General features: G+C 35.1%; 1 protein-coding gene across 7 annotated transcripts in view; it reads right to left on the minus strand.

Moving 5' to 3' along the window:
- Positions 1-289: 289 nt before the first annotated feature.
- The window catches only part of LOC123676714 (oxysterol-binding protein 1), a 43,207-nt gene continuing 18,113 nt past the window's right edge, over positions 290-25,383 (minus strand). For 4 of the 7 annotated variants that reach the window (XM_045612865.1, XM_045612863.1, XM_045612861.1 and 1 more), the window contains 9 exons: positions 24,997-25,162; positions 12,902-13,086; positions 10,873-11,147; positions 9,056-9,218; positions 8,209-8,322; positions 4,760-4,880; positions 4,221-4,370; positions 2,205-2,540; positions 290-846 (listed from right to left, as the gene is read on the minus strand). In XM_045612865.1, coding sequence (XP_045468821.1) covers positions 704-846; positions 2,205-2,540; positions 4,221-4,370; positions 4,760-4,880; positions 8,209-8,322; positions 9,056-9,218; positions 10,873-11,147; positions 12,902-13,086; positions 24,997-25,162 — 1,653 coding nt within the window. In that variant the 3' untranslated portion in view covers positions 290-703. The remainder of the gene's footprint in view (positions 847-2,204; positions 2,541-4,220; positions 4,371-4,759; positions 4,881-8,208; positions 8,323-9,055; positions 9,219-10,872; positions 11,148-12,901; positions 13,087-24,996; positions 25,163-25,383) is intronic. The other 3 variants (XM_045612866.1, XM_045612862.1, XM_045612860.1) reach the window with 1 other exon arrangement.

Genomic DNA, 25,383 nt, shown 5'->3' on the forward strand with positions numbered 1-25,383 from the left:
GAAAAAATATCACCCTGTAGATTTGCATCTAAAATTAGCATATCACATGACAAAAACTTTAAATGAAAAAATCTATGCCAATTTGAGTTAAATATCTTGTGAAGAGAAGGTGCCAAAACTAAAGTTTAGCACCCTGTATGAACTGATTTTTATTACAAATTCAATGGAACAAAATAGTCGTTTAATAAATTTTTGTATTTCAAAAAATATTAACTGAGGAAATTTCAAAAGAGTTAATTTTTTTGCAAATAATTGCAATATTTATATTTTTATAAATAAAACACATTACTTGATTTAACTGATATATTAAAAAATTATTCATTGAACCTAGCGAAAAGCTTTATATATCTGAATCATACAATATATACAACAACAATAGATAATTTTGAATTTCACTGTTACCATTCATTTTAATGAATGGTTTCAAAATTTCACAGCAAAAAAGTGAAGAAATAATTAAGATTAATAATTATTTACATACTATCACAAATGTTCTCTTGAAAAACACAGGTGTTCAACAGCATCAATCCGACAATTCAGCTATGGAAAATACAAAATATTTCAACTGGTTATTGTGGCTACTCGGTAACTTTTGAAAGCTTAAACTTAGGGTCTGTATATTTTTACGAGTGACAAAATGTGCAAACGGCTTAGTTAGGGCACAGTAAAGGGAAAATTAAGTTCAATCCTTATTTCTCATTATTTAGAAGATGTCTGGACATGAAGACCAATCTTGCTTTTGCTTGCAGTCCCAGTAATTTCCTTTATAAACATGCATTATGGTTCCTGTCGCTGGATCTTCTTTCTGTTCAAACCACAACGGTTTGTATCCTTCAAAAGAACGACCTGAAAAGATGAAGGGTATATCATATATCTCTTCGGGTGTTAGGTTAGAATTCTAAAGGGTTTTCCAATAAGAGGTTTCATCTCATATTTTCACATTTGACAAGTAAAAACTACGCCATTACTAAAAATGAAACGATTCATGCTTCAATAACGCATTGAAATTGATAAATTCCTTACAAAAATCGGGAAAATTTTGCAGTTGGCAAAACTGAAGCACTTTTGGGTCGTTGTGATTTGTGAAGCACCCCTTCGGGCCGGCAATAGTGAAACTGGAAGAAAAATTTGAGCTGTTGGGACAAGTTAGTAATGTGAAGAATCGAAACCGTGTGCGTCGTTCAAAAACAACTGAGAATATTACTGTTGTATCATGTAGTATTGACGAAAACCCAAGTTTGTTAATTCTACGTCAATCTTCGGAATTAATGGTTTTTTATGTTCTGAATTGGAAGATATTGATATGGCCAATCTTGAGAATTTGCCATCTCACAATCCACATTACACCGTATTTTGCATAAAGACTTAGGTTTCAAGACTTTTTAAGTTCAGCAAGCCGGTCGATCACCAGCAAGGTCGTATCTTCGCTGATTGGCTCCTTGAAACGCATCAAAATCATCAGGATTTTCATCGAAAAATCATCTTCAGTGATGAGGCCCATTTTTACCTCGGGTGTAACGTTAATAAGCAGAATTTTCGCATTTGGGACTCGGAAAATCCAAAAAAGAATGTTGAAAAGCCTCTCCATCCTCAAAGTCTCACTGTTTGCCGCGGTTTTTGGGCTGTTGGTATGATTGGAACTTACTTATTAGAAAATGAGGCTGGTGCAACTGCTAACAGTGAATCAATTGCGCTACTGAACTATGATTAATGATTTTTATGACCGGAATTGGAAGATATCGATGTGGATGACAATAAGACGGCGCTACGTGCCACAGAAGCAACAAAACAATCGCAATTTTGCAAGAAAAGTTTCCTGGCAATGTTATTTCCCGAAGAGGTGATCACAATTGGCCACCTATATCTTGTATTTAACGCCTTTAGACCTTTTTCTTTGGAGCCACGTGAAAGACGAGGTTTATACCAACACTCCTCAATCAAGGAAAAGGATAAGGTGCTGCAACCGTAGCCGCGGCCATTTTCCATCGTTAATGGCATACCTACCTCTCTACCATGAAATAAACATCCAAGATTTCTCTTGAAATATACTCTTTTTTTCAATATCAAAATGAAACCGCTTATTGAAAAACCCTTTATTTTGTTATCTACATAAATAAATGAAATTAATAAAGAATTCGATTAATACTATTAAGACCCAAAAACCGATAAGTCATATTCAACTTACTACCTTTTGAATTACTCACCTTCACTGGCAGCCTTCTCGGCTTCTGCCTCCTTCTGTCTTCTCACCGCGCGCTGTTTCTCTTCTAGTCTGAGCTTCTCCTCGTTTGCCTCATCCCACTTACCCATCTCCATCAGCCTCTGATCAGGTCTGAGGCGAGAGTCTGTCGGTGCTACTCCTTCTTCCATTTCGTTCAGCTGACAAGCGAAAACGCTCAGGTTATAATAATTTTCGGCCTCAGGACCAATCGGATTGCGCTTCCAAGCTAGTACCGGAGATCCAGTCTTGTATACGGGGTTTGAGGGGGTGCCCATATCGCTTATCACCGGGGATACTTCCACTTGTTCGTCCCAAGTACCTAAAAAAGAAATGTTGGTGCTTCAATATTTTTTGGTACCTACAGATGAAAATCAGCGTGAAAATTCGAATGATCGTTTTACATAATATGGCCCCATCCGAAACCAACCATGTTTTTTCAAATTTCTATTCATTATGGACAAATTATCAACTCAGCTGTTTTGAGCCCATATGACGTATTATCAATACTCTATTTGATATTATATTTCAGAAACAATGTATTTTTGCTGACTTCACTACACACAATATTTGAGCTAAGTGGTATTTGTGTCACTGAAATATAAGATGATCTTTCGGTATTTCAGCTTCAAATTGATATTATACAGGGTGTTCCACCATTAAAGCGACGCTCCATTAGGGTTAAGCGCTAAAATTTTCGAAATTATTTCGACATAGTATCATTAGGGTCCATTAGAGCTACTTTCTCAAAGGTTCTTAGATTAGGTTAATTAGGGTAAGGTCCGTATATCACCTTGGTTACTATGGTTGGTAAGTTGATGATCCGTGTATATTCCTCGAAAAACAGCGACTATTTCCTCAAACTTCGGTGGGTTATCTGCAACAGTACTTTTATTCTGGTTAAGTTCGGTAACCACGCCCACTAGCCTTGGCAGTAGTCATTTAATTTTCAGATTATCGTTTATGAACAGTTTCCATGACATCTGACACTCAAATATTATATTAATTTATTAATTTTGAAACAAATACCCTTCTGATCCATTATTAACTTTTAGTTGGTTATAAATTAAAAGAGATAAACCATTTATAACCTCCTAAATTCTGTCAAAGAAAAATTTTGTTGACCAATAACAAGTGTCAAGCGGTCAGTATAAAACGAGCGTTCATTAAAATTCGTGGTCAAGAGTGCTGTGGAGAAATAAGGGTGAATTTTCTGTGATTACAAATAGCGCCTAGCTTGTACCATATCACTAACATTTGTTTAAATACTTCGAATTTGGGAACTATATATGGTACAAGCTAAGCGCTACTTGTAATCACAGGAAGTCCACTCTAATTTCTCCACAGTACTCTTGACCACGAATTTTAATGAACGCTCGTTACATTGCACAAATTTTCATAGTAAATAAAATTCTCAAAATATTGAAAACCGTTAGTAACCGCTTTGTAAATCTCGGCGATATACGGATTATACCCATAATTTCAATAGGTTTTTCCAAAGACCCCTCAATTTATGAAAAGTATAAGAAACTTCAACCAAACTTGGTTCATTTAGTCCATGAATTCTGAAAATTCAATAAAAATAAAGGTGTTCCATAAGAAAAAACCATATGCTTAGCCATATCCACTTTTTTGGTACACCCTGTGTATTTCCAAACAATTTGAGAATGTAGCTGGAACCTGTATCGAAAAAAAAAAAAACAAAATTTCAGCGTTTGACCGTAATGAAGCGTCGCGTCAATGGTGGAACACCCTGTATAAACGCGAAATCTCAACAAGCTAGGATCTATTGTAACTGAAATAAAAAGTATTATTTATTAAGTATTTCTGAGTTATCGTGATTATGAAGAACGAACAGTACATCATTCAATTCGATTCGTCATCAGCGATTAATCCCTATCGTTTAAGAACATTCCCGGCTCAAAATTCTAAAAATACAGAAATAGTAACGAAATAACCTAGATAAATTATGTACAAATATTGAAAAGAAAATGTTAAATACCATCTATTGCCCATTTAACGTTATCTTGGGCATCCATTACAACACCTTTCACTCTTCTTTGAGAATCTCTTCCAAAATATGAATAAGGTATGAATTTTAGGTGACACTTGATTCCTTCAGCATTCCCCCTCCCAATAATTTCCATATCACCTACAAAAATAATAATAATATTCTTACTTTAGTTTATTTAATAAAAGGTAATATTGATTATTTGAAATCAATCCAAGAGAGTCAGGAAATAAGAATTAAAGAATGTAAATTATAGATTATATTCAATGAAGATGTATAAAAAGTATAAGAAATTATCTTATATTTTATCGAAGGAGTCATCAAAATATTTTCAGGAAATATTATTCTAGCATATTAAGTCTTTTGACTGACATTAAAAAAGTTGTAAAGCAAACATGAAATCAGAATCGTATAATTGAAAGACATTGAAGAAATGTACCATAATTGAGGAGAAACCATTAATATACATTAAATTCATATTATTTTTCAAAATTCATATGTTCAGCCAAAACTTTATATTGCATACGTACCATGCTGATCCACCCACAATTTTCCTACGATAATATTATGAACGGTAGTAGTAACTTTTCTCCAGGAATATTTATTATTAGATTCCTTAAATTCGCAAAATGCACTGCCTAGAGGAATTATCTGTGGAAAAGAAAATGTATCAGAACACATGTCCAAGCTAATAAAAATCCAATGAAAGACGTTAAAAGCACACAAACATTAATATATCCATTCACAAAAAGACAAATTACGACAATTTTCGAAAACAGAGTTTTCCATGTTCTATACAAATTGTCATTGACATCAGAAGTGTTACACCCAAAAGAAATAATTTCAACAAATTAATTTTTTGACAACTGACTGACTAAATTTATTACATGATATGGCAACAGTGTCAATATATTTGGTTCCTTATTTTCGATAATCCTCCTGAATAACATTTTTAAACCTCCTGAAATTTCCAGTTTATACTTTCTGGAATATATAGAATTAAAGAATGGAAACAAAAATGCGTCCGACGACCATGAAATTTAATATAAACTTTTGCGGTCCATGAATTATTGAGGTAAAAATCTAGGAAACAAATTTTGAGAAATTCGTACCTACAGAAACGTATATTGAAATGTATATGGACAATATTATTTACGACCAATTCCTAGCTCCAATAGTTTCGGAGTTAGGAATTGTTCAATATTTCGCTTTTTTGCTGGTTCATTCTCCAGAAGTGTCATCATTGGATGGATCTCAGTGATGTATATTTTTTCCCTTATCTATTTGATCGATAGTTAATAATTCCACTACTTCATCATTCACTATGGTCCTTCACCCTTTATAATCAGGTTGTTGAATAATTGAAATAAATGACAAAATGCGCCTAGTGTAAATACTCACATCACTTCGAGGTTCCGTTTATTTGAAAAATATAAATAAATTTGAAATTTCACAGATGTTTTTTTAAGTGGCTCAATCTATCCAAAGGCACTCGTCATGGATGGTCTTCTGGAGAGGCTTACGGCGAGTAGTTTAAATATTCAGGCGTACGCAGACGCCATAGCAGTGACTGTGAGAGGTAAACATGAGAGTTCACTAAGTGACCGAATCAGTATCATAAAGAAGTGTTGCGAGGAAGAAGGAATCTTAACCTCAGAGCTCAGGTTCTGAACTTTTCCAGTGAGTGCAAATATCTGGGTGTTATCATGGATACTAAACACAACTGGAGGAAATATAGTCCAGACTCTTTCCAGAGCCACTGCACCCATTGAACTTGCAAAAGACTCTTTGGAAAAATATGGGACATGAGACTGGATAAGGTATTGTAGTTGTGCACACGAGTAGTACTCCCCATTGTCACCTATGCGTCTTTAGCATGGTGGACAAAAACAGAAGAGGACACCACACGCAGCCGGCTGCAGAAATGGCATAGGCTGGCCTGTACTGGTGTTATGAGAGCTATGCATACAACTGCTTCAGCGGCGCTTGATTTTCGGAACCTGATTTGCGTCCCTTCAATAATGAAATAACAATCCATACATTATTCATCTACAAAACCACAAACATGTAGCTAAGTGATTTAACACTTGTTTTGTGCACTTTTTATCAATGATTCCTTCTCTTTATAATCCTATAGATACCATAATATCCTCCCTATACTATAAAAAAAAAAAAAAAAAACACAAATATAAACCCGCAAATCAATCAACTCCACAAATAAAGTATAGTTGTCATGTATAAACATCTTACATTGCATTGAAAATTTGTTATGGACCTTAATGTTTCTGATACTCAAAGGTAACAAATTATAAGCCTTCGGAGCCAGATGGTAAGCAAACCTTGAACGTATATTCTTATTAGAGAAAATGTAGCCCGCTGAAAACAATAAGACAAAAAGTCCTCCATATGGTGTACCGATGGAACGAAATCTAAGAGGCACAGGTATTGGGGTACACGGACCTAAAATGAGGATCTTTGAAGCCCTGGGAAGTGAGCCCTCTATTTTACAAACCGAGACACTAGCTGTCTATACGTGCTCTCAAGAGTGTCTTAAAATAAACCTCAAAGGGGGGCATATTTATATCACTACGGCGAGCCAGGCCACGCTGAGGACCCTGGAATTATATAGCCAGGAGTATCTGTTGACATGGGAGTGTCATAATACCATATAGCACCTGGCCAGAATCAATAAAGTAACTCTTCTATGGGTACCGGGGCATTTTGGTATTGAAGGAAATGAAAATGCTGATGAACTTGCGAAAAGAGCATCAAGGTCAACACCTGCTGGCCCTGAGCCTTGCAGTGGGCTTGGAAGAGACCAATATAAGGAACACATAATGTGCAAATGTTCGGGGTTAAATGACCTAAAAAACACTCACATGGGAAAATCAGTCCTGGGTTATTGGACTATGGACATATAATATTCTCAAATTCAACGAAAATAGCTCTGAATATGATTGAAGTAGCGAAAATAACTTGCTTACGAAAGATTACAAAACCAAGACATCCCAACAAACCTCTCTACAACCCATTATCAGCTTTTATATCAGACAATAAAAATAGAACCAATATTGGAAAGAATGCAAAAACTAAGCAAAAAGTTCATCACTAACCAAAATTGATGCACCATTACATATGCAGTACAGGAACTACACCAAAGGCAAGGTTGCCTGCTTTGACAGTTTTTGAATATTTAGAATCACTAGGATAATAGTTATTATTTTTTTTTAATATTTCCTTATTATATGTAATAAAAAACTGAATGTAACTGGCTGGAAGACTGTGGTCGATAGCCATATGATTACATGATCAATAAATTTTTCTCTCTCTCTCAGTCCTGGATACTCATGAGGTAACAGTCAAGGCTCCTAAGAATGTTGTCTGTTTCGATTGCTTAGGGTTAAGAACAAAAGATCCATGTGGTCGCAGTTCCCGGAAGTCCAACTGAGTGGCAACTACCCCGATTCAAATAATAATAATCCAAAAGCACTAGCGTTTTATAGGATCCAAATAGGGTTTCATGCGATATGCAGGCCAATAACCAGTAAAATTGTTTGTAATAACAGTTTTAGATGATTGGACCGACGGGATCATTTTTAATACCTTGCACTGCGTCATGCGTCTCTAATCATTTCGAATAAGAATTGAGTTGTTTTAATGATCATTGAATTTACAATTCAAAAAATTATAGCCGAAAGAACTATAGCTAATATAATTTTAATCCTCCAAGATCGGCAGAATTTGAAGCGATTGTATAAACAAAGCAGCATATGCAAAAGCAATGTGATCTTATGGTAAACCTATATGTCTCATTTCCACACCTCCAACACAACTTATAATACATAGAGGGGAAACCATTTCACAAACAAACCTTCATGATTGTTAGGAATCGATGCGTGGGCAGCTCGAGTACTTTTTCGCTTTATTGTGTTAATCAGAACAAAGCGACAACGATAATAGTATATCAAAACGAACTAACATCACTTGCCTGCAGATATTTGCCCCTGAACTTTGATGTCATGGTGAATTCCTGCCAACAGGTCCACCCTCTGCCCTCGCAAAATTGAGCGACCATGGGTGGATGATGCGAAACCTTGAAAGTGAAATTGAAGATAAAAAAAAGTACAGGTTCAGTGGTTTTGACATTATTAATTCCAGAAAACTGAAATTCATTTTTTCGTAACACAGTATTTTATAACTTATAAATGAGGGTTATACAGGATGTTTGGTAATTCTGGTCTTACTGGAGGTTATTAAGTCAATTCAACTAGGGGTCAAAAGTGGATGCTTACTGAGCTATAGCGGTTTTCCGAATTTTCAGAATATCTCTGGATTTATTCGGCAAATAATGAATTGTAAAGAGACTATTTGAGTGTGAAAATGCAATTAGAAAGCTAATGAAACAAGGGATTGATGTACGTAACTTGTATGTCAAGTTCCATGAAGTTTTTTCGTACAAAACACAAATTCCAAAAAAAAATTCCAAAAAAAATCATTCGGGCGATCATTCTCCTTTCTAAAGTGAACCCTCATTTTTCTTTTCAGCTCAGCTTTCAAGAAACCATCGATTGAATTTTCACACTCAAATAGTCTTTACACAATTATTTTCCCAAAATACCCAGAGATATTCTGAAAATTCGGAAAACCCCCAAAGCTCAGTAACCATCCACTTTTGACCCCTAGTTGACTGGACTCAATGACCTCTAGTATGACCCTCTATGACGGAATAGTTTTGTGATCTTCCTGTGTTGAAATTTCGAAAAAATCTACTTCAGTATATATCATAAAAATTTCCATATAATCATAGTGTTTGTCTTCAGACCTACCTGTTCATTGATAACTTTCCAACCTAAATCTTCTGTTCTGTCACACTCATAGGTTTCACCTAACAGTGGGTTAAATGGTTTAGCAGCCCTGATAGCAGTTGTAGAATATGCTGAAATAGTAAAAGCCGCTACATAAGCTAGCTGCTCACATGGGTCGGTGCATCTGGAATAATGATTTGCAATATTCAATTATTATATAACAAATAAAAATAAATATTTTTCCCCAAGAAATTAACGCACCACCGAAAAATAGGCAAAAATTGAATATACATTTTCGTCAAAACTACTTGTCCGATTTGAAGGTTTTTTTTTTTTTTTGAATGACAGGTTATTTTTGCCTGAACGTTAGTGTGTAAACCGTATGCGTATAAAACATGTATTATATAAAATACATTTTATAACCTGTTTTTTTTTCATAAAATTTGTAACACTCTTAAGAGTGTAACAGTTACATTATCAATTACACTTCCGCCTTATCGTTTTTCAACATTTTCTGTTTTGGTTCACTTGATTATCTTTCTTATTACTCCACAAACACCATTTCATAGCATGACTTTCATGGAATTTAATTAACATTATCAACACGGAAGTAGCAGGGTGTATCTAGACATATAATTTTAGTAGCAAGCTATGGAAAAACTAAGAGTACCAGTAATTGTCAAATGTCAAATGCGAATACTTAGTGTCAGTGTAGTATGTTTTTGCAAATTCTTTTATTAACGAATATGCAACAGGATCACTAAAGCTTACACGTGAAGAATAATAATAATAAAATGGTTTATTCTGTAAGCTACAGGGTATAAACATATAATCACAGAGGCGTGAGCCTGTACGTGACTTCTAAATAATCAAAATATAATACAGTAGCCAGTATTCAAATAAATTCACAAATGTGTTCAAACAGTAAAATTGTTTGAGGAAGGTTAGAATTACCGGATAATTGGTGAAAGATTCATGTTAGTACACAACTGCTTCATTTCTTTGACTTGTCGCACGGAACTTGTGATGGTTAATGGAAACATTATAACTGAAAGCTACATATTGGAGATATTAAAACCACATAAAAAGCCATTCGCGCCATATATAGGGCAAAGATTTTTATTGAAGCAACATAATGCCTGTCCTCACGACTCACGAGTTGTGAGAATTTATCTAAAGGAAGTCAGTATTGATATGGCCAGCTCGGAGCCCGGATTTGAATCCCATCCAGAATCTCTGGGATATTCTTGGGAGAAGATTACAAGAGGAACATATCTCGAATACTTTGGAAAATGTACGACAGAGATTTATTGAAATTTGGTAAGACCTGCCCAAAAATGTATGGGCCAACGTTGCCAAGAAGTTATTGTGCTAGGGATGGAAATACTCGCTACTGACATTATCGTTTAACTTTTTTCTTTTTATTTTGTTTCGTTTTTTCGTCGTTAATTTTAAATCGTCATAAAATGATGTTATGCTATGAAATAGTGTTTTTCGAGTAATAGGAGAGATAATAAAGTGAATCTAAGATGAAAATATTGAAAAAAGAGAAGGCTAAAGTTTAATTCCAACATGATAATGCAACTGTTTCACTCTACAGAGTGGTACAAATTTTATTAAAAAAAACAGGCTTTAATTGCCACACCCGGTATATATAAAATACATGTTTTTATACGCATGCGTTTTACAGACTAACGTTCAGGAGAAAGTAACCTGTCATAAAACAAAAAGTTTGAATCGAACAAGAAGTTTTAACGAAAATGTATCTTAAACTTTCACCTAAATTTTTGTGGTGCGATAATTTATTGGGGAAGTGTATAATATTATGATCTACTCACTTGGCAGCTACGTCTAAGATGTCAGCGTATTCATAATCTTCCGTTAGCCGCTGTAACATGGACAGAGGCTCGCTGAAATTGACGGGCATCGGTATCTTCGACAGATCTTTTCCTATGCAGTTTTTCATGATGCCCCACAGGTTCAAAGGATAATTTGGTTTGTCCGGTATCCTAGTTCTCCTTTTTCTGGAACTATCTGACGATTTGGACAGCATGTTATTAGTTGGTTGTTCAGGATGGGTAATCTTTCTGGCCTTTTCTGTCACTACCACAACCTTCATGAAAAGAACAGAAGAAGAATAAGCAACCGGCTGGCAAGAAAACTAAACATTTCTGCTTGTATTTTTATCGACTGGTCGACAGAAGTGATTACTACTAATTTCCAAATATCTACATGGCTTATTGATATCCTGAAGTATTAATAACAACCTGCATCGATTTCAAGATGTTGGTTAGTTGTAGGGTTAGGTATTTTAATAATATGACAAGGGTAAGAGCTTAAAGTTGTGTTTTAGAAAAATTGGTTATTCCATAATAATGACAACATTTTGAAATACATCACTGAAATATTAGGTCTACAACTTTGCTTCCGCCGTTTTGCAATAGATGGCTGTAGCGGTAAGTGGTAGTCGAAATAAATAGATCGTAGATTTCATAAATAAGCTTAGGTATTTGTAAACATAACGCCATCGAAATATTAGTCGATTTGTGACTGCATCATAAAGTTATTCTCGATTGAACATGTCAGCTTACGAGCCGAATTCTCATCAGGTTTTGATTTTCTGTTTCAATATGAAGAAACTGCGGCTGAGGCTCATCGAATGCTCTCGAATAGATATGGTGAGGCCGCTATTAGTGGAAGAATGGTGGTTTAAAAGAAGAATGGTGATTTTGACTTCGAAGACCAGCATGGCGGTGGAAGAGAGGTTTTCGAAAATGCAGAAATGGAGGCATTACTTGATCGAGACTGGTTTCAAAAGTAACAAGAATTGGCAGGATCATTAGGAGTGACGCAACAAGCCATTTCAAAATGCCCGAAAGTCATGGGAATGATTCACAAACAAGGACATTGGGTGCCTAACGAGTAGAAGCCGAAACATGTTGAACGGCGTTTGTTTGCTTGTGAACAGCTGCTTGCAAGGCAAAGACGGAAGGGATTTCTGAATAGTATTGTAACTGGAGACGAAAAATAGGTTCATTACCCCAACTCATGGGGCTATCCCGGACATGCTTCCACCTCGACGGACAAACCGAATATTCATCATTATCGAACGCAATTAATGCGTTTGAGTCGAGAATTGAAAGACAAACGGCCGTAATACAACAAGAGACATGATAAAGTGATTTTACAGCATGACAATGCTCGAACCCATGATGGGAAAGTGGTCAAGACATACTTGAACGTTGAAACGGAAAGTCCTAGCACACCCGCCGTATTCTCCAGACGTTGCTCCCTCAGACTATCACTTGTTTCGATCGATGACACACGACCTGGCTGTCCAGCACTTCCGATCTTATGAAGAAATACAAAATTAGATCGATTTGTGGATCGCTTCAAAAGATGACAAGTTTTTTCAACGCGGGATTCGTACGCTGCCCGAAAGATGGGAGAAAGTAGCGGCCAGCGATAGAGAATATTTTTAATCATAAAAGTATAACCAGTTTTAAAACTTCGAATTTCGGAAAAAAAAAACGGCGGAAGCAAAGTTATATGCCCATGTGATTGAGATACGATTGAAAAACCTTTCAATTTTTGAAGTGCTATAATAGTTATTTATAATACAAGTGCAGAAGGCATTGATATTCTTCCACGAGTTCAAAATTCAAAAACGAGCCACGAAGTGGCGAGTTTTGGAATGAACGAGTGGTAGAATATCAATGCCTTCTGCACTTGTATTATAAATAACTATTCTCTAATTCTGTGGTTATTCCGTTCATTCAGATTCGTTTCGAATCTGTACTGAAGAACCTAGTGAGTAAGGTAACCCTTTTAAACAAAATTCTTCTAATATGTATGGTAAATACCTACATGTTTTGTTTCCTGAGCTTCATCTACTTCGCTTGAGCTTCCTGAACTGTGTCTCCTATGCGTATTACCTGTGGGTATATTGAAGGTGATACAATTATCTCCTGTACTTCCTGGACTTCCCGGATTATCGTTTATTGCATCATAAAACTCGTGTTCATCTTCCTCCTCTGCTTCGTTGGCATTCACTGCAAAAGTCGCATAGAATGTAACCAATATGTATAGGGAAATCGACAGCGAAAAAACCTTTATAGGCGATCACATTTAATGTTCCAATATTGGAAAAACGTTGAATAACGAATGAAGCATAAAATTCAAGATGACCGGATCTAGAACATGAACTGTCATAACTAAAATTTAGACGGAAAAAACATTGAAGATTATAATGTTGTCATTTCGGAAAGACAGGTACATAGTCTCTATGATGGTTTCAAAATAATATAATAGTAATTGTTTCATCATACACAGTTTTTCAGATATATTAATTCGTTAGTATGGTAGGTATACAGGGTGATCCACCGGGATGGCCTATTAGAAGTTTATAGAAAACCAATCATAATTTTGAGCTGAAAATTTGCATATTGGGATTTGAGACAATGATCTTTCACCCTAAAATATTTTCAGATCTATACAACTTCCGGTTATACCGGTAATAGAATACTACTTTCTTATTTCAAATGGCACATCCAGTATATTATTGCATCATTAGATAGCTTTTTTGATGTCAATTTCGGCAATATGCCATCCATATCTTGGGTAAAAACTCAACGGTTCATGAGTTATTGGGATTCTTATAAAAAAATGGTGGAGATGCACACTCACATTTTCTGAATATTTTAGCAGAAAAAGCTTTTTTCGAGAAAATATTTTTCTTTTTCGATTCTGCAAATACGTTGTATTATAAGACTGTTTGCGGTTTGAACCAAAAATGTACGGAGTGTTCATAAGAAGATCATGAACTTGGACAACACAAATTCATCAAAACTCGAGATTTTCAAATTAGAACCTATATTTGTTATATTGTCTTTAGTTTTTAAAATAATTTTGCTGTACATAAATTGTGGAATTCGAAAGTTGCAGGCAAATTTATATTAGAAATTTACAATTCTTCCCTTAATATACCAACTTTCAAATCAAACTTATTCTTCCAACATCTAATATACAACATAGTTTCGGGTTTTTCATACATATCATATCCTTCTTTAATGAAAATAATCCAAAATTTAAATCAAACTTGGTCAGCGTAGAAAAAATTGACGAAAAATGAAGGATATAAATTTTTTGTAAAACAAAAGAACTCAAATATCTGAAACTGTTGATTTTCGGTTTTCAATAAATTTGGCTCAATCGACAGCAAATGAGTGATACTACTGATACTAACACCTCCTTCAAGATTCACTTCTATTTTGGAAATACACTGTATAAGGCCGCACCTACATTAGGTCCGCATTTCTCCCGATCCGATCCGATCCGACGTTGTCCGATGGTCGGACGACGTCGGAAGAAAAACAAACACCTTTATCTTAATGTTAGTGCCTACAATTGAAACGAAGCTTCCGAATTCTCGATTCCCGACGACTCACGACACTATCCGATTTGACGGCCGACGGCTTCGTTTCAATTGTAGGCACTAACATTAAGAGTTTGTTTACACCACACTGCTTGGGAAGCACAGGGGTCGCAACGTGAAGGGGCAAGAGCGGGTGGGCGTGGTCTATCGTAGTAAAAATATAGAGAACGTATTAGGCCCTCAGCCCAGATTGAATGAATTTGTAACGCATTGGGATGATCTCGTTTCTTTCTCGAGTTCTACTAGTGCGTGTCGGAATATGCAGCCGCATTTTCGACATTTTGATGAAATGAAATGATTGTCAAATGGTCACCTACGATTATGTAGATGTGTAAAGACGGTTTCTTTATAATAAGAACAGAGTTTAGAAACAAGAACTGTCTTTTAGGTTTTGAAAAAGACTCTACTTTCCATAATTACTTGATATCGAATTGAGAATTCAAATACGCTTTGATATACCATTATCCTCATTTTTTGAATTGTTAAAAACCCTTATGAATTAAATGGAATGAATTTTGAATATCTAATCCGAAATAAAAAAGTTTCATTGAGAATTTTGATGAACTCATTCCATAAATATCTACAGTTTTAAGGAATAGTACTTTGTTATAATTAAAAAAAATCAGCTTGGTTCATAATGATATATTTCTAATTGCCTTCTGTTTTCTTCAATTTTTCTCATCCTGAAGATCTAGTTTGTATTGAGGATCCTTATTTTTAAGCCTCTATGTCTTAGGTCAATTATTACAGGTAAAACACAGTTCTAATGAAATTTTCCTTCGAAAAACTCTTCATCGATGTTGACTTCGATGAATAAAGTGTCCTTCAAAGTTTACACGACAAAAGCATTTTTCTCTTTCAGCTATATTTAATTGTCCCTGAACTTGAAAATAATAATTCTGACTTTGTTTCAATCGATATTCCTGATCATCATTTTTTCCAAATATGTGATTTGTTTCCTTTTAATAGCATCTTTTATCATATTTTTTCTTGCTGAAAAAGGGCATTCGATTTTAATTGAATGATTACTTTTTTCAAAAATGCCATCTGGAGAAGGACCTAGACTTTTTTTTATTAATAAAAAGGCCACTGTTTGTGATCTTCGAGCACAATTCATTCTCTAATAGACACTTCGCTCGATCTTCATTATTTTTCCCCAATCTATAGCTTTTGCAGAAAAATGTTTATATAAAATGCTTTCAACTGTTGAGCAATAACTTGACATAGGAGGCATTTTACACAAACAAAAAACAAAATCCTTCAGCTGCCATGGCGGTCGAAGATGAATTCCAATTTTTATAGCATGTATGCTCTGTTGGTGTGTCATTGTTAGTTTGAACTCTTTGACATATTATGCAATACTTTTTTTCGGCAACCGTCCGAGAAGTGCTCACTTCCCGGACGCTTTTTCTCTGAGAAAGTAGCATTTCCCGGCCTAGTCCGGAAAGTACGTACTTCCCGGACTAGGCCGGAAAAGAATCATAGAATCCATAGCAACCGAGATAACGGCTGACAGTTCATATGAAATTAGTTGTCAAAAATTTGCATGTTTTTTGATCGCAATCGCAATAAAATATGGAAAGCAGCAGCGATAGTGTTATTTTACATGGTTGCCGAAAAAATATTGTACGCAACACGCCCGAAAATGGTTTTTTTGGACTCACAGACTTCCAGGACTCGCTTACGCTCGTCCTGGAATTTTGTCTATTCGTCCAAAAAAACCCTATTTTCCGGACTTGTTACGTAAATTACTATTTTCACACCCAAGTATAAAATTTTTCCAGTTTGCATCCCAACAATTGTAGGAACTCCGGGAGTTAATTATAATTTCCCCAGTTTCGATAAGATCGTTTAGCCCAACTACCATCACAAAATACCGTTATTGAAGGTGTATCATTTATGTCGATACTTCCACATTCGATCGCTTATTTCACTTCTTCTGCTACGGCTTCTTCCATAGATTTCAACGCTATCTGTTCCCAGGCATTACATACTTCATTGTGTACTCTTTTATTTTGAAATTATTATAGTTATGATCATTGTAAAAAATTTTGAATGATTTTCTGTTACCTACTTCTGAATGAACTTTCTTTCTTCTTCTTTGTTTATTACAGTGAAAATGAAAAACAAGGGAAATTCATATCATTTCTATTTTCTTCAGCTGTGCATAACCATCACCAGGATTCATGACACTACTGACGGCGGATGTGCTTATATCAAGTATTTCTGGATGTTCTGGACAAGTAAATATTGTTTTCGAAATTATACACATATCACGTATAAAAACTAATTTCGACTGAAACCCAATTTTCATTTCCTTCACCAAACGCATATTAGATAAATTTGATTAAAAAAAAAACGGAGTGATTAGAAAGTTCTTTCAGATAATCTATGAATTGCAGAATATAAACAATTCGGAATTCATCCAAAGATATTTCCCAGCGAAAAAGGTTCGATTCAATACACATTAACAAAATTATAAGAAGAACTGCACAGGCCAAATAGATATGAAAACTTCTAGTAATAGCTCAACCCCAAATTGAAAATAGGTACCATTCTCGAAATTTCAGTTTGAAAATGCGTTATTTTAATGTCAGGTATAGTTGATATTCTTCATTTCTACATAAAATCATTGAGTAAGTAGAAATATACGTATCGGTACAAAAATAGACCATTTTAAATCTTTACTCCGAAATGGCCTTCTTTCAGGTACCTATGCAATGCTGAACCTACCTAGAAATTGTCAAATTGTCCAGCAATGAAATAATACCGAGTACCGAATAACCTTTATTTACAACTGATAAAGGTGTTTGTTTTTCTTCCGACGTCGTCCGACCATCGGACAACGTCGGATCGGATCGGAAGAAATGCGGACCTAATGTAGGTGCGGCCTAAGCCATTCACAACTTTGTCTGAGAAATAGGAGGAATATACATGGTGCTCTGGGAAGAAGGTGACAAACGGATACCACGAATGAAGATCATCATCATCAAGGAGGACTCGTATCAAGAGGTTTCAATCGCCTGAGTGACTTCTTTTGGGATATACAAGGTGATGTTCATCTTATGTAAAACCTTACTTTTCTTTTTTTTTGTTCACTCCCGCATATGACAAAAAAGAAAGTAAATGAAGACGGAATCTGAAGAGTTAAGTTCCAGAAAAATCAAGCTACAATTCGAAAAAATAATTGCTAAAATCGGCCAAAGGCTTCAATAGAAAAATGAACTACAAACTTCATTGAGATTTTGTATTTTCTGTTCCCAAATTTTGACGTTGTGCATAAATAATGAAAAAATCATACACCATTTCACATATCATCAAGAAAATTGCAAATCGGCAAATGAAAAAAGTAGATGGTCTTATTATAGACAAGTTAACAATAGATTTCGGTACAAAGATTTGTACAGGTCTTTCCTTTTGTACGAGGGAACATTGATAAGAATAACCACTTTGCAAAAAACTGATAAAATGACCGTAAGTGGTCGGTGTAACAATTATTACGATAAGACTTTGTCAGATAACATCTCCATTGTTACGGAAATCATGAGGAAATACCTAAGTGATTTGTAGGAAGCTGGAATATTTCATTATTCCTAAGTAATCATAAGTGAGACTTATGATTCACGCAATAAAATGATAAAAAAACAGGAAAGTACTAACGTGAAGTCCTAAGCTTTTGAGCACATGTTCATTCATGAGACCACAAAAAGGACCACACAACTGTATCTGTATATGACATGTGATCTATTATGATGTCATTGTTTAGGATAGTTTATCTAGAAGAGGGGTTTCCATGATACAATCCTGAAATTCGTCATAACCATTCGCGTGATTTACATATAAAAACTGAATTTCAATCTAGTCGCATCTGTTGAAAGAATGAGTAATTTTTTTCGATATTCTACTTTATTTTACTATAGTTCTGTTAATTTTTTTCTGTAATTTTTTGTCAAGCTAAAAACTATTAATATACACCTTCATGACATAATACAGGGTGAGTCTTTGAGTTGTACATATATTTCAACCGAAGATTGCTGAGGTCAAAGGAAACACTTTTTTCCTTTCTATCTTTTCCGATTCGACTCGATTGAAAAGATACAGGCTGTTGAAAATCCATAAAAATATGTCATTTTTAGTTATATCTCGTAAATGGGAAGGAATCGAAGGGGATGATTTTCGACATATAGTTTTTTTATTGATGTGATGAATCTTTTCCGAACATAAAATTCCATCAAAGTCCGGTCAACTCCAGAATGCCCGCTATACTAAGCGAGAAAAAAATGTTCGAATCGGTAAAAATAGTAAAGGAAATAAGTGTTTCTTTTGACCTCAGGAATCTTCGGTTGAAATATATGTACAAGTCAAATACTCACCCTGTATAGTCTGGAATATAGAGTACCGTTATTCTACTTGATTTTACTGTGGTTTTAGTGAGGCGAACAATATAAATTTTGACTGGAGCTCAATTGTTATTCTTATACAGGGTGGGCTTTTGAAAACGAAACAGACGAGATAACGGACGAAATGGATTTATTTCGAAAGAATACTCGGACACGTCGATTTTTGATTTGAAGGGGACAACTTTTAAGATAAAATTCACAACCATATCATATCGCTTCAACGGTTCATGAGTTCATGAGATTCTTATGAGAAAAAGGTGGCGTCGAAGTCTCAATTTTTTTTTATATTTCTATTTTTGCGGAAAAGGCTTCTTTCGAGAAAACCTCTTCAAGCTTCGATCCTGCCAATACGTAGTATTATAGAACTATTTGAGGTTTGGACCAAAAATGAACAGGGTGTTCATAAAAAAAGAACATGAACTTGCACAACTAAAATTCATCAAAACTCGCTTCATGTCACTGATTCTCAATTTTTTTATAAATAATAATATTAATTATAATTAATATCTAATTGATGCGTATTAAGCAATTTTTTTAAATGAGCGAAGTAAGTTAACTTATCAATAGCAAGGCCTACTAGACGTACACTATTGGAGTACGTCTAGGTATGATAATCCTAAATCATTTCATCTTTATCGGGGACCCATTAATATTTACATTGTTATCACTATAAATGAATATATAATTCAAAATACATAATTTGGTGTTTTTATCAATAAATATTTATGATTTTAGAGAATTGAATATGAGGTGAAGTAAAGAGACAGTAACATAACAAGGCCCACATAGAAAAATACTCTTGAATTAGAACTCGCCCAGAAGGCAGAAATTCTTGAGAGGATTCAGAAGGGTCGATAAATCTAAATCATCATAAAATCAATAATTCTTTGCCGAAAGTGTCAAGTACCACAGAATAAATGACAGATTCATTGGATCATTCATCGAGAAAAAGAAGTCGAGAAACGGGGTGTTGAAGCTTTTTCACATGGCATCTTCCCTTCACAAGATATTTAACTTAAATTTGGCATAAATATTTCAATTTGAAGTTTTCATCATGTGATATAGTAATTTTGAATGCAAAACTAAGGGTGATATTTTTTCTGGAACAGTGCCCGCTTCTTTCCTCAAGAACTTTTTTGGTGGATTACTAGTCAAATGTAAAGAGAAAATTCGGTCCAGTAGAACACTATTTGGTTTCTTGTAGTTTTGTCGTACTACCGATTTCGAGAAAAAAAATTCAATAAATTCTCTAGTGATCCTCAGGAAAATCCAAATTTTTATAAAGATCCAGTGCGTTAACTGTGACGAATAAATTAATTATAAGTTTTGGTACTTATTTACCCAACTTGAAGCGAAGATTCGATAATCTGGTATAATCGTCACAAAAAAGTAGGACTACAAGAAACACCCTGTATCTCGAAAACCAAGCGTTTGCGGGCTTTTTTTTTATTATCCAAGGAGTCTCTCATTTTCCTTTGTACCTCCAATTCAGGAACATCCGTATGTATAATACATAATATACAGGGTGTCCCGTAAAGACCACGTCAAACCGAGGGAGAATGTAGATCAAATGATAACCCACCTGCTATGACAAAATTCCCATTATAAAAGTCTTACCGTTTTCGAGATATTTTTTTTTTGTTGGAAAATAATGAATTTTTGCCCCTCTCAATAGTTTTGTCCTTACGGTTGGTACAATTTTACACCTTTTTGGTTAATTTTTTCAGTAAAATATTGCTGAAGAATGATTTCAACGTTTACATTAAAAACATCCTCCGAACATTTTAAAGGGGGGCTATGAGAAATATTTTTATTGGAAATTTTGGTAGTGGATTATTTTGTTCATGAAGTTTAGCCCATCGTAGTGGAACCAAAATGTAATGAGCTACTGCTGCACATTACACTAATAAATTGTCTATTTCATAGGGATTTCAAAAAGGTATCACACAAGTAATTTGTTATTCAAAGAAAAAAGATATGGCTGTTTTTATCCAAATGGGTACGTTTCTGACAAAATCAAGTTTGTCAATTCTGTTAAGAAATCTTCGATGTTGCATTACTTAGTGAACAATGACACTTATTTACGTGCGGAAATGTTACTCGCATTATTATTTACCTCAACGAAATTCAATTTCGCCGGCAAATTTCGTGAAAACATCATGCAGATCCAGATTTTTTTAATAAGATCATTTGAAGCGACGAGTCTTCCTGTACCAAGGATGGGTACATGAAGACCTAAATCCTCTGGACTTTTAATATTGGGGCTGCCTAAAAGACAAAGTATACGCAACACCAATACGTGATGAATACTAATTCATTATTTTCCAAAAAAAAAAAAATCTCGAAAACGGTAAGACTTTTATAATGGGAATTTTGTCATAGCAGGTGGGTTATCCTTTGATCTACATTTTCCCTCGGTTTGACATGGTCTTTACGGGACACCCTGTATATAGTTTTGAAAATTTTCCTTGTCACCGAATTCATTCCAAATCTTATTAATTTTTGTATTGAAATACTAGAACTCTATTTACCTGATACTATCTTTCCATTCCTCCAGGACACGTCACACCAATAACAACTAAATTAACCAAAATAATTCTCATACTTAGATGATAAAACCACTAGATCATATTTAATCACATACATTTCCCATCGTAGTAAACAATGCCGAGATAGAAAGTCGGTTTGGCGAAAAAAAAAAGAATAGCGCAGCTGTTCCCTCAGTCTGAAGTACCTTGACCGATTCACTTTAGCCAGCGTTATCGCGAAAATTATTGTGCTGATTTACGAAAATACAGCGCGTAGATTGCCCAACCGTCTATTGGCGATTGTACACGCTGAATTTGCATCGATATAATAGAAACGAATGTACTTAATAACTTTCAATGCCACTATGATCGCAATGACAAATGAGAGACGGTCCGACTGTTATATTGAACGAAGAGGTACTTCCGCCGTGTTCAGATCGGTCCAAGACATGGTAAAAATTCTTATCGGCGATAGCTTACAATTGTTTAGCGATACCGGCACAGTGATGGAGTATTTAAAACCGGACGCAATTTTATCTGAATGCTCAGGTAGCACCAGGTATTTTTTTCTCTCCTTATTTCACCGATTATATTCATTGTTTCGTTTTACACAACTTATTAACTTCCATTTCACCTAATAAAAAAGAGGAAAGCACTGAGTCAGGAGCTTTTGAGCGCTCATTCATTCATACTTCAATTGCACCTTTGGAGATCGCATAACCTTATATAGGATACGAGTGGACTCCAAAAGTGCAATTGGCGCATGAATTAACGAGCGGTCAAAAGCTCCCGACTTCACGTCAATGCTTCCTTTTTTTTCTTTTTTTTTTTGATATTCTTCTTGATTTTATTATGATTCTGATGAAAAAAGCAGGAAATTTTTTCGAGAAGCTTGAAATTGTTATTTTTTATTTCCAAATAAAAGGTTTCATTTTGAATAGCCCACTATCTGGGCTATCTTTACAAGTAGAATCTACGCCGTTCCTAAAAATGGAACGATACACGCCCCAACAACGTATTGAAATTGATAAAACTTATTACAAAATGGTGAAAATTTTCCTGTCGCAGTTCGTAAAACTAAAGCACTTTTGAGTCGTCGTAAAGCACCTTCTCGACCGGAAATAATGAAACCGGTGGACAAATTTGAATTGTTGGGAAAAGTTAGTGAAGTGAAGAATCGAAACTGTGTACGTCGCTCAAGAACTACTGAAAATATTGATGCTGTGGCCCATAATGTTGGCGAAAACCCAGGTTTGCCGATTCTTCGTCAATATTGTGGCCCATAAAAAAAAGTCGAAAAACTCGATATATTTGAAGCGGATGACCTTTTTAAAAAACCGATAACGCGATGCTTTTTGATAAATCTGCGGCTGAAAAACTGCTTTGAAAAATATAGGATGTCCCATTTAAGAAACACCAACTCTCCTCTACAATATCTCAAAGATGGTATTTAATTTCTATGATCTGTTATGAGTATCATATAAACCATAAAAATTAGGGAAAAAAACATTTCAGATTTTTTTTTAATATCTCGACCAGAAACCAAGATATAGTGGAATATTTAAAACGGTCATTTTTCAGAAACGCCCTGTAACTCGAGAAGTAATCAAGATATCTATGATCTGCTCTATGATAGCTTATTATTATTGGAAAAAAAGAGTCGGGGGTCGTTGAAGATTTTTTTCTTATAGTTCTCGAGATGCTTTCAGTGAGCATTGAATTTGGGACACCCTATACATGTGAGTCAAAACCTTGACCAATTGTCATAGCTCAAAATAAATAGAATGACTGTTTACGCTGAGATATCAAATATGAGAGATCATGGCTTGGGAAATAATAATTTTAAGGAGAAAACCAACTTGGGTATGACTCACAAATTAGGAAAATATCTTAAAGGCAACAAATTGAAACAGAACATGAACAACAAAAGTTATTACCCGAAAATAAATATGAAAGCCAGTGAAATATACAGTGTGGTTCAACGAGAACTTAACACCTCGATTTTCCAGCTTTAACATGAAATTGTGGAAAATCGCTCGGACCGGAGTTGTTGCAATACCTCATTTTGAAGATCTACTATCTGATCCTGAAAGGACCCCGCACGTTTAGTATGGGAAATGGCTTTCCGTGAATTTGGCTGAATTTTTGATATGTTGTAGTTCTTGATGAACTGATCAGAAAAGTCCTTAGCCACAAAGCTCAAAACTGGACAGTTTTCGAGATATGGAGCTTTGAAAATGGATTTTTTGCAATTTTTTGCTCATCAATCGAGGAGCTCTCATTTCTGGTTTTGATGGAATTTGGATGTTCGGCGGCCAGAAGCCGACTGAGAAATGATCTTCTTTGGTTATATTAGGCACCGCCATCGATAATTTTTTATACACTGATCCACATTGGCTATGAAATGAGATACAATATCCAAGATCTTCCATACATCTTTTCATGCCACAAGATGACGCCAGAATAATTCACATGACCGAGAAACGACATATTGCGAGATTTTTTTAAGAGAGACCATAATAACTGAATCCTCATATATCTGATGTCCAATAATATCAAATATGTTAGCCGAAATGTTCATAACCAGGCATCGCGAGCTGTAATGGGGGAAAATGGGAAAATCATAATCATATATCCTCAGGGATAACAATTGTGATCACTATTGATGTCATTTACATATGATATGTGATTTGTTTCTCACAAATCTCGATAATCTGACAATGGGTTGCCAAGACATTTTCCTCAGAATGTCTCGAAATTGATGATAGCATCTCACAGACAAACGAATCCGTGAAAATGTCTGCAGTTTTTATGCAATATAGTACTATACGGGTAGAATATAGAAGTCCAAGTGTTGGAAGCTAACTATGAATGGAACGTCCGATATTAACCCACGAATTCTTGAAAATAATTTTAGGGTCAGATAGAAGTCGATACGATATTCAAAATTAGTTATTGTAACACCCTTCATTCCATTCAAAATCAAGGGATTGTGCTCACCTCCGTAAGGGGTTGAAGTTACGGGGATGAAAAAACCGGAAAAGTTCGTTCCCCCTCGAATCAGAAATTGACGAGTCCGAGCGATTCCCCACATTTTCATAAAGTCGGAAAATCGAGGTTTTCGTTGGTCCATCCTATATAAGCATTTCAGTAACATTAACATTAGAGAAGAGATACCAATGGGGCCTAGCTAGCAACAGTCAATAGCTCCCAAACCAAACCAGTCAAAAAAGGAGGAAATGGAACTCCTATGCCTACAGACACTAGGGAGTATAAACATCGCATCCGGGGTACCAGTACCACCAATGTCAGTGCCGAATTAGGATCTGAAGCTTACAAACCTCTGAAGATTTCTTCAATTACCGTAAATGCAGGCGAAACGTCAGTCCAAAGACCAACTAGAGCATGCCCAAAATGCTCAGAATTTTCGAACTATCCAGCAAGATATATCTATAGATATAAAACTAAAATAATGAGGGTACAATGGTTGAAAATGAATAATTAGGACAGTTTGGGTACATTCACAAATTTCTTTTATCTATCTTGTGAAATTTTCGATTCGAATAGTTACTATAATTTTTCAATCAAGTAGGTACTCACTTGGTTTATGAGAATGCGCATTAGCCGCCTGTTCCAAATTCGAATGTTGCTGAGCTAGCGTTTCAACCATCTCTTGAAGCCGCATCCTCTGTTCTCTCTCATGTTCTAACAGGCGTATCCATTTGTTACCGTGAGTCTGACAAGTTTTCAAATATTCCATACAGGCCTGAAACGAAAATAATCCAGATACAGCAAAAGAAGATTATCACAACTGTAAACTGTTTCAATAAAGAGTGCAAGATTCAGACGTTCAATAAAACGAGGTTTTCTTTAGATTTAATTCATTGTGGCTCTCTATTTCTTATAGAAATATATGATTTTGTTGATATATGCGAATTCTTTTAGCTAATTTTTAAGTATTGGCCTTGCATAGGGACATTTGGCGGT

The sequence above is a fragment of the Harmonia axyridis genome, chromosome 3, assembly GCF_914767665.1.
Source record: "Harmonia axyridis chromosome 3, icHarAxyr1.1, whole genome shotgun sequence".
In the NCBI taxonomy this organism is placed as follows: Eukaryota; Metazoa; Arthropoda; class Insecta; order Coleoptera; family Coccinellidae; genus Harmonia; species Harmonia axyridis.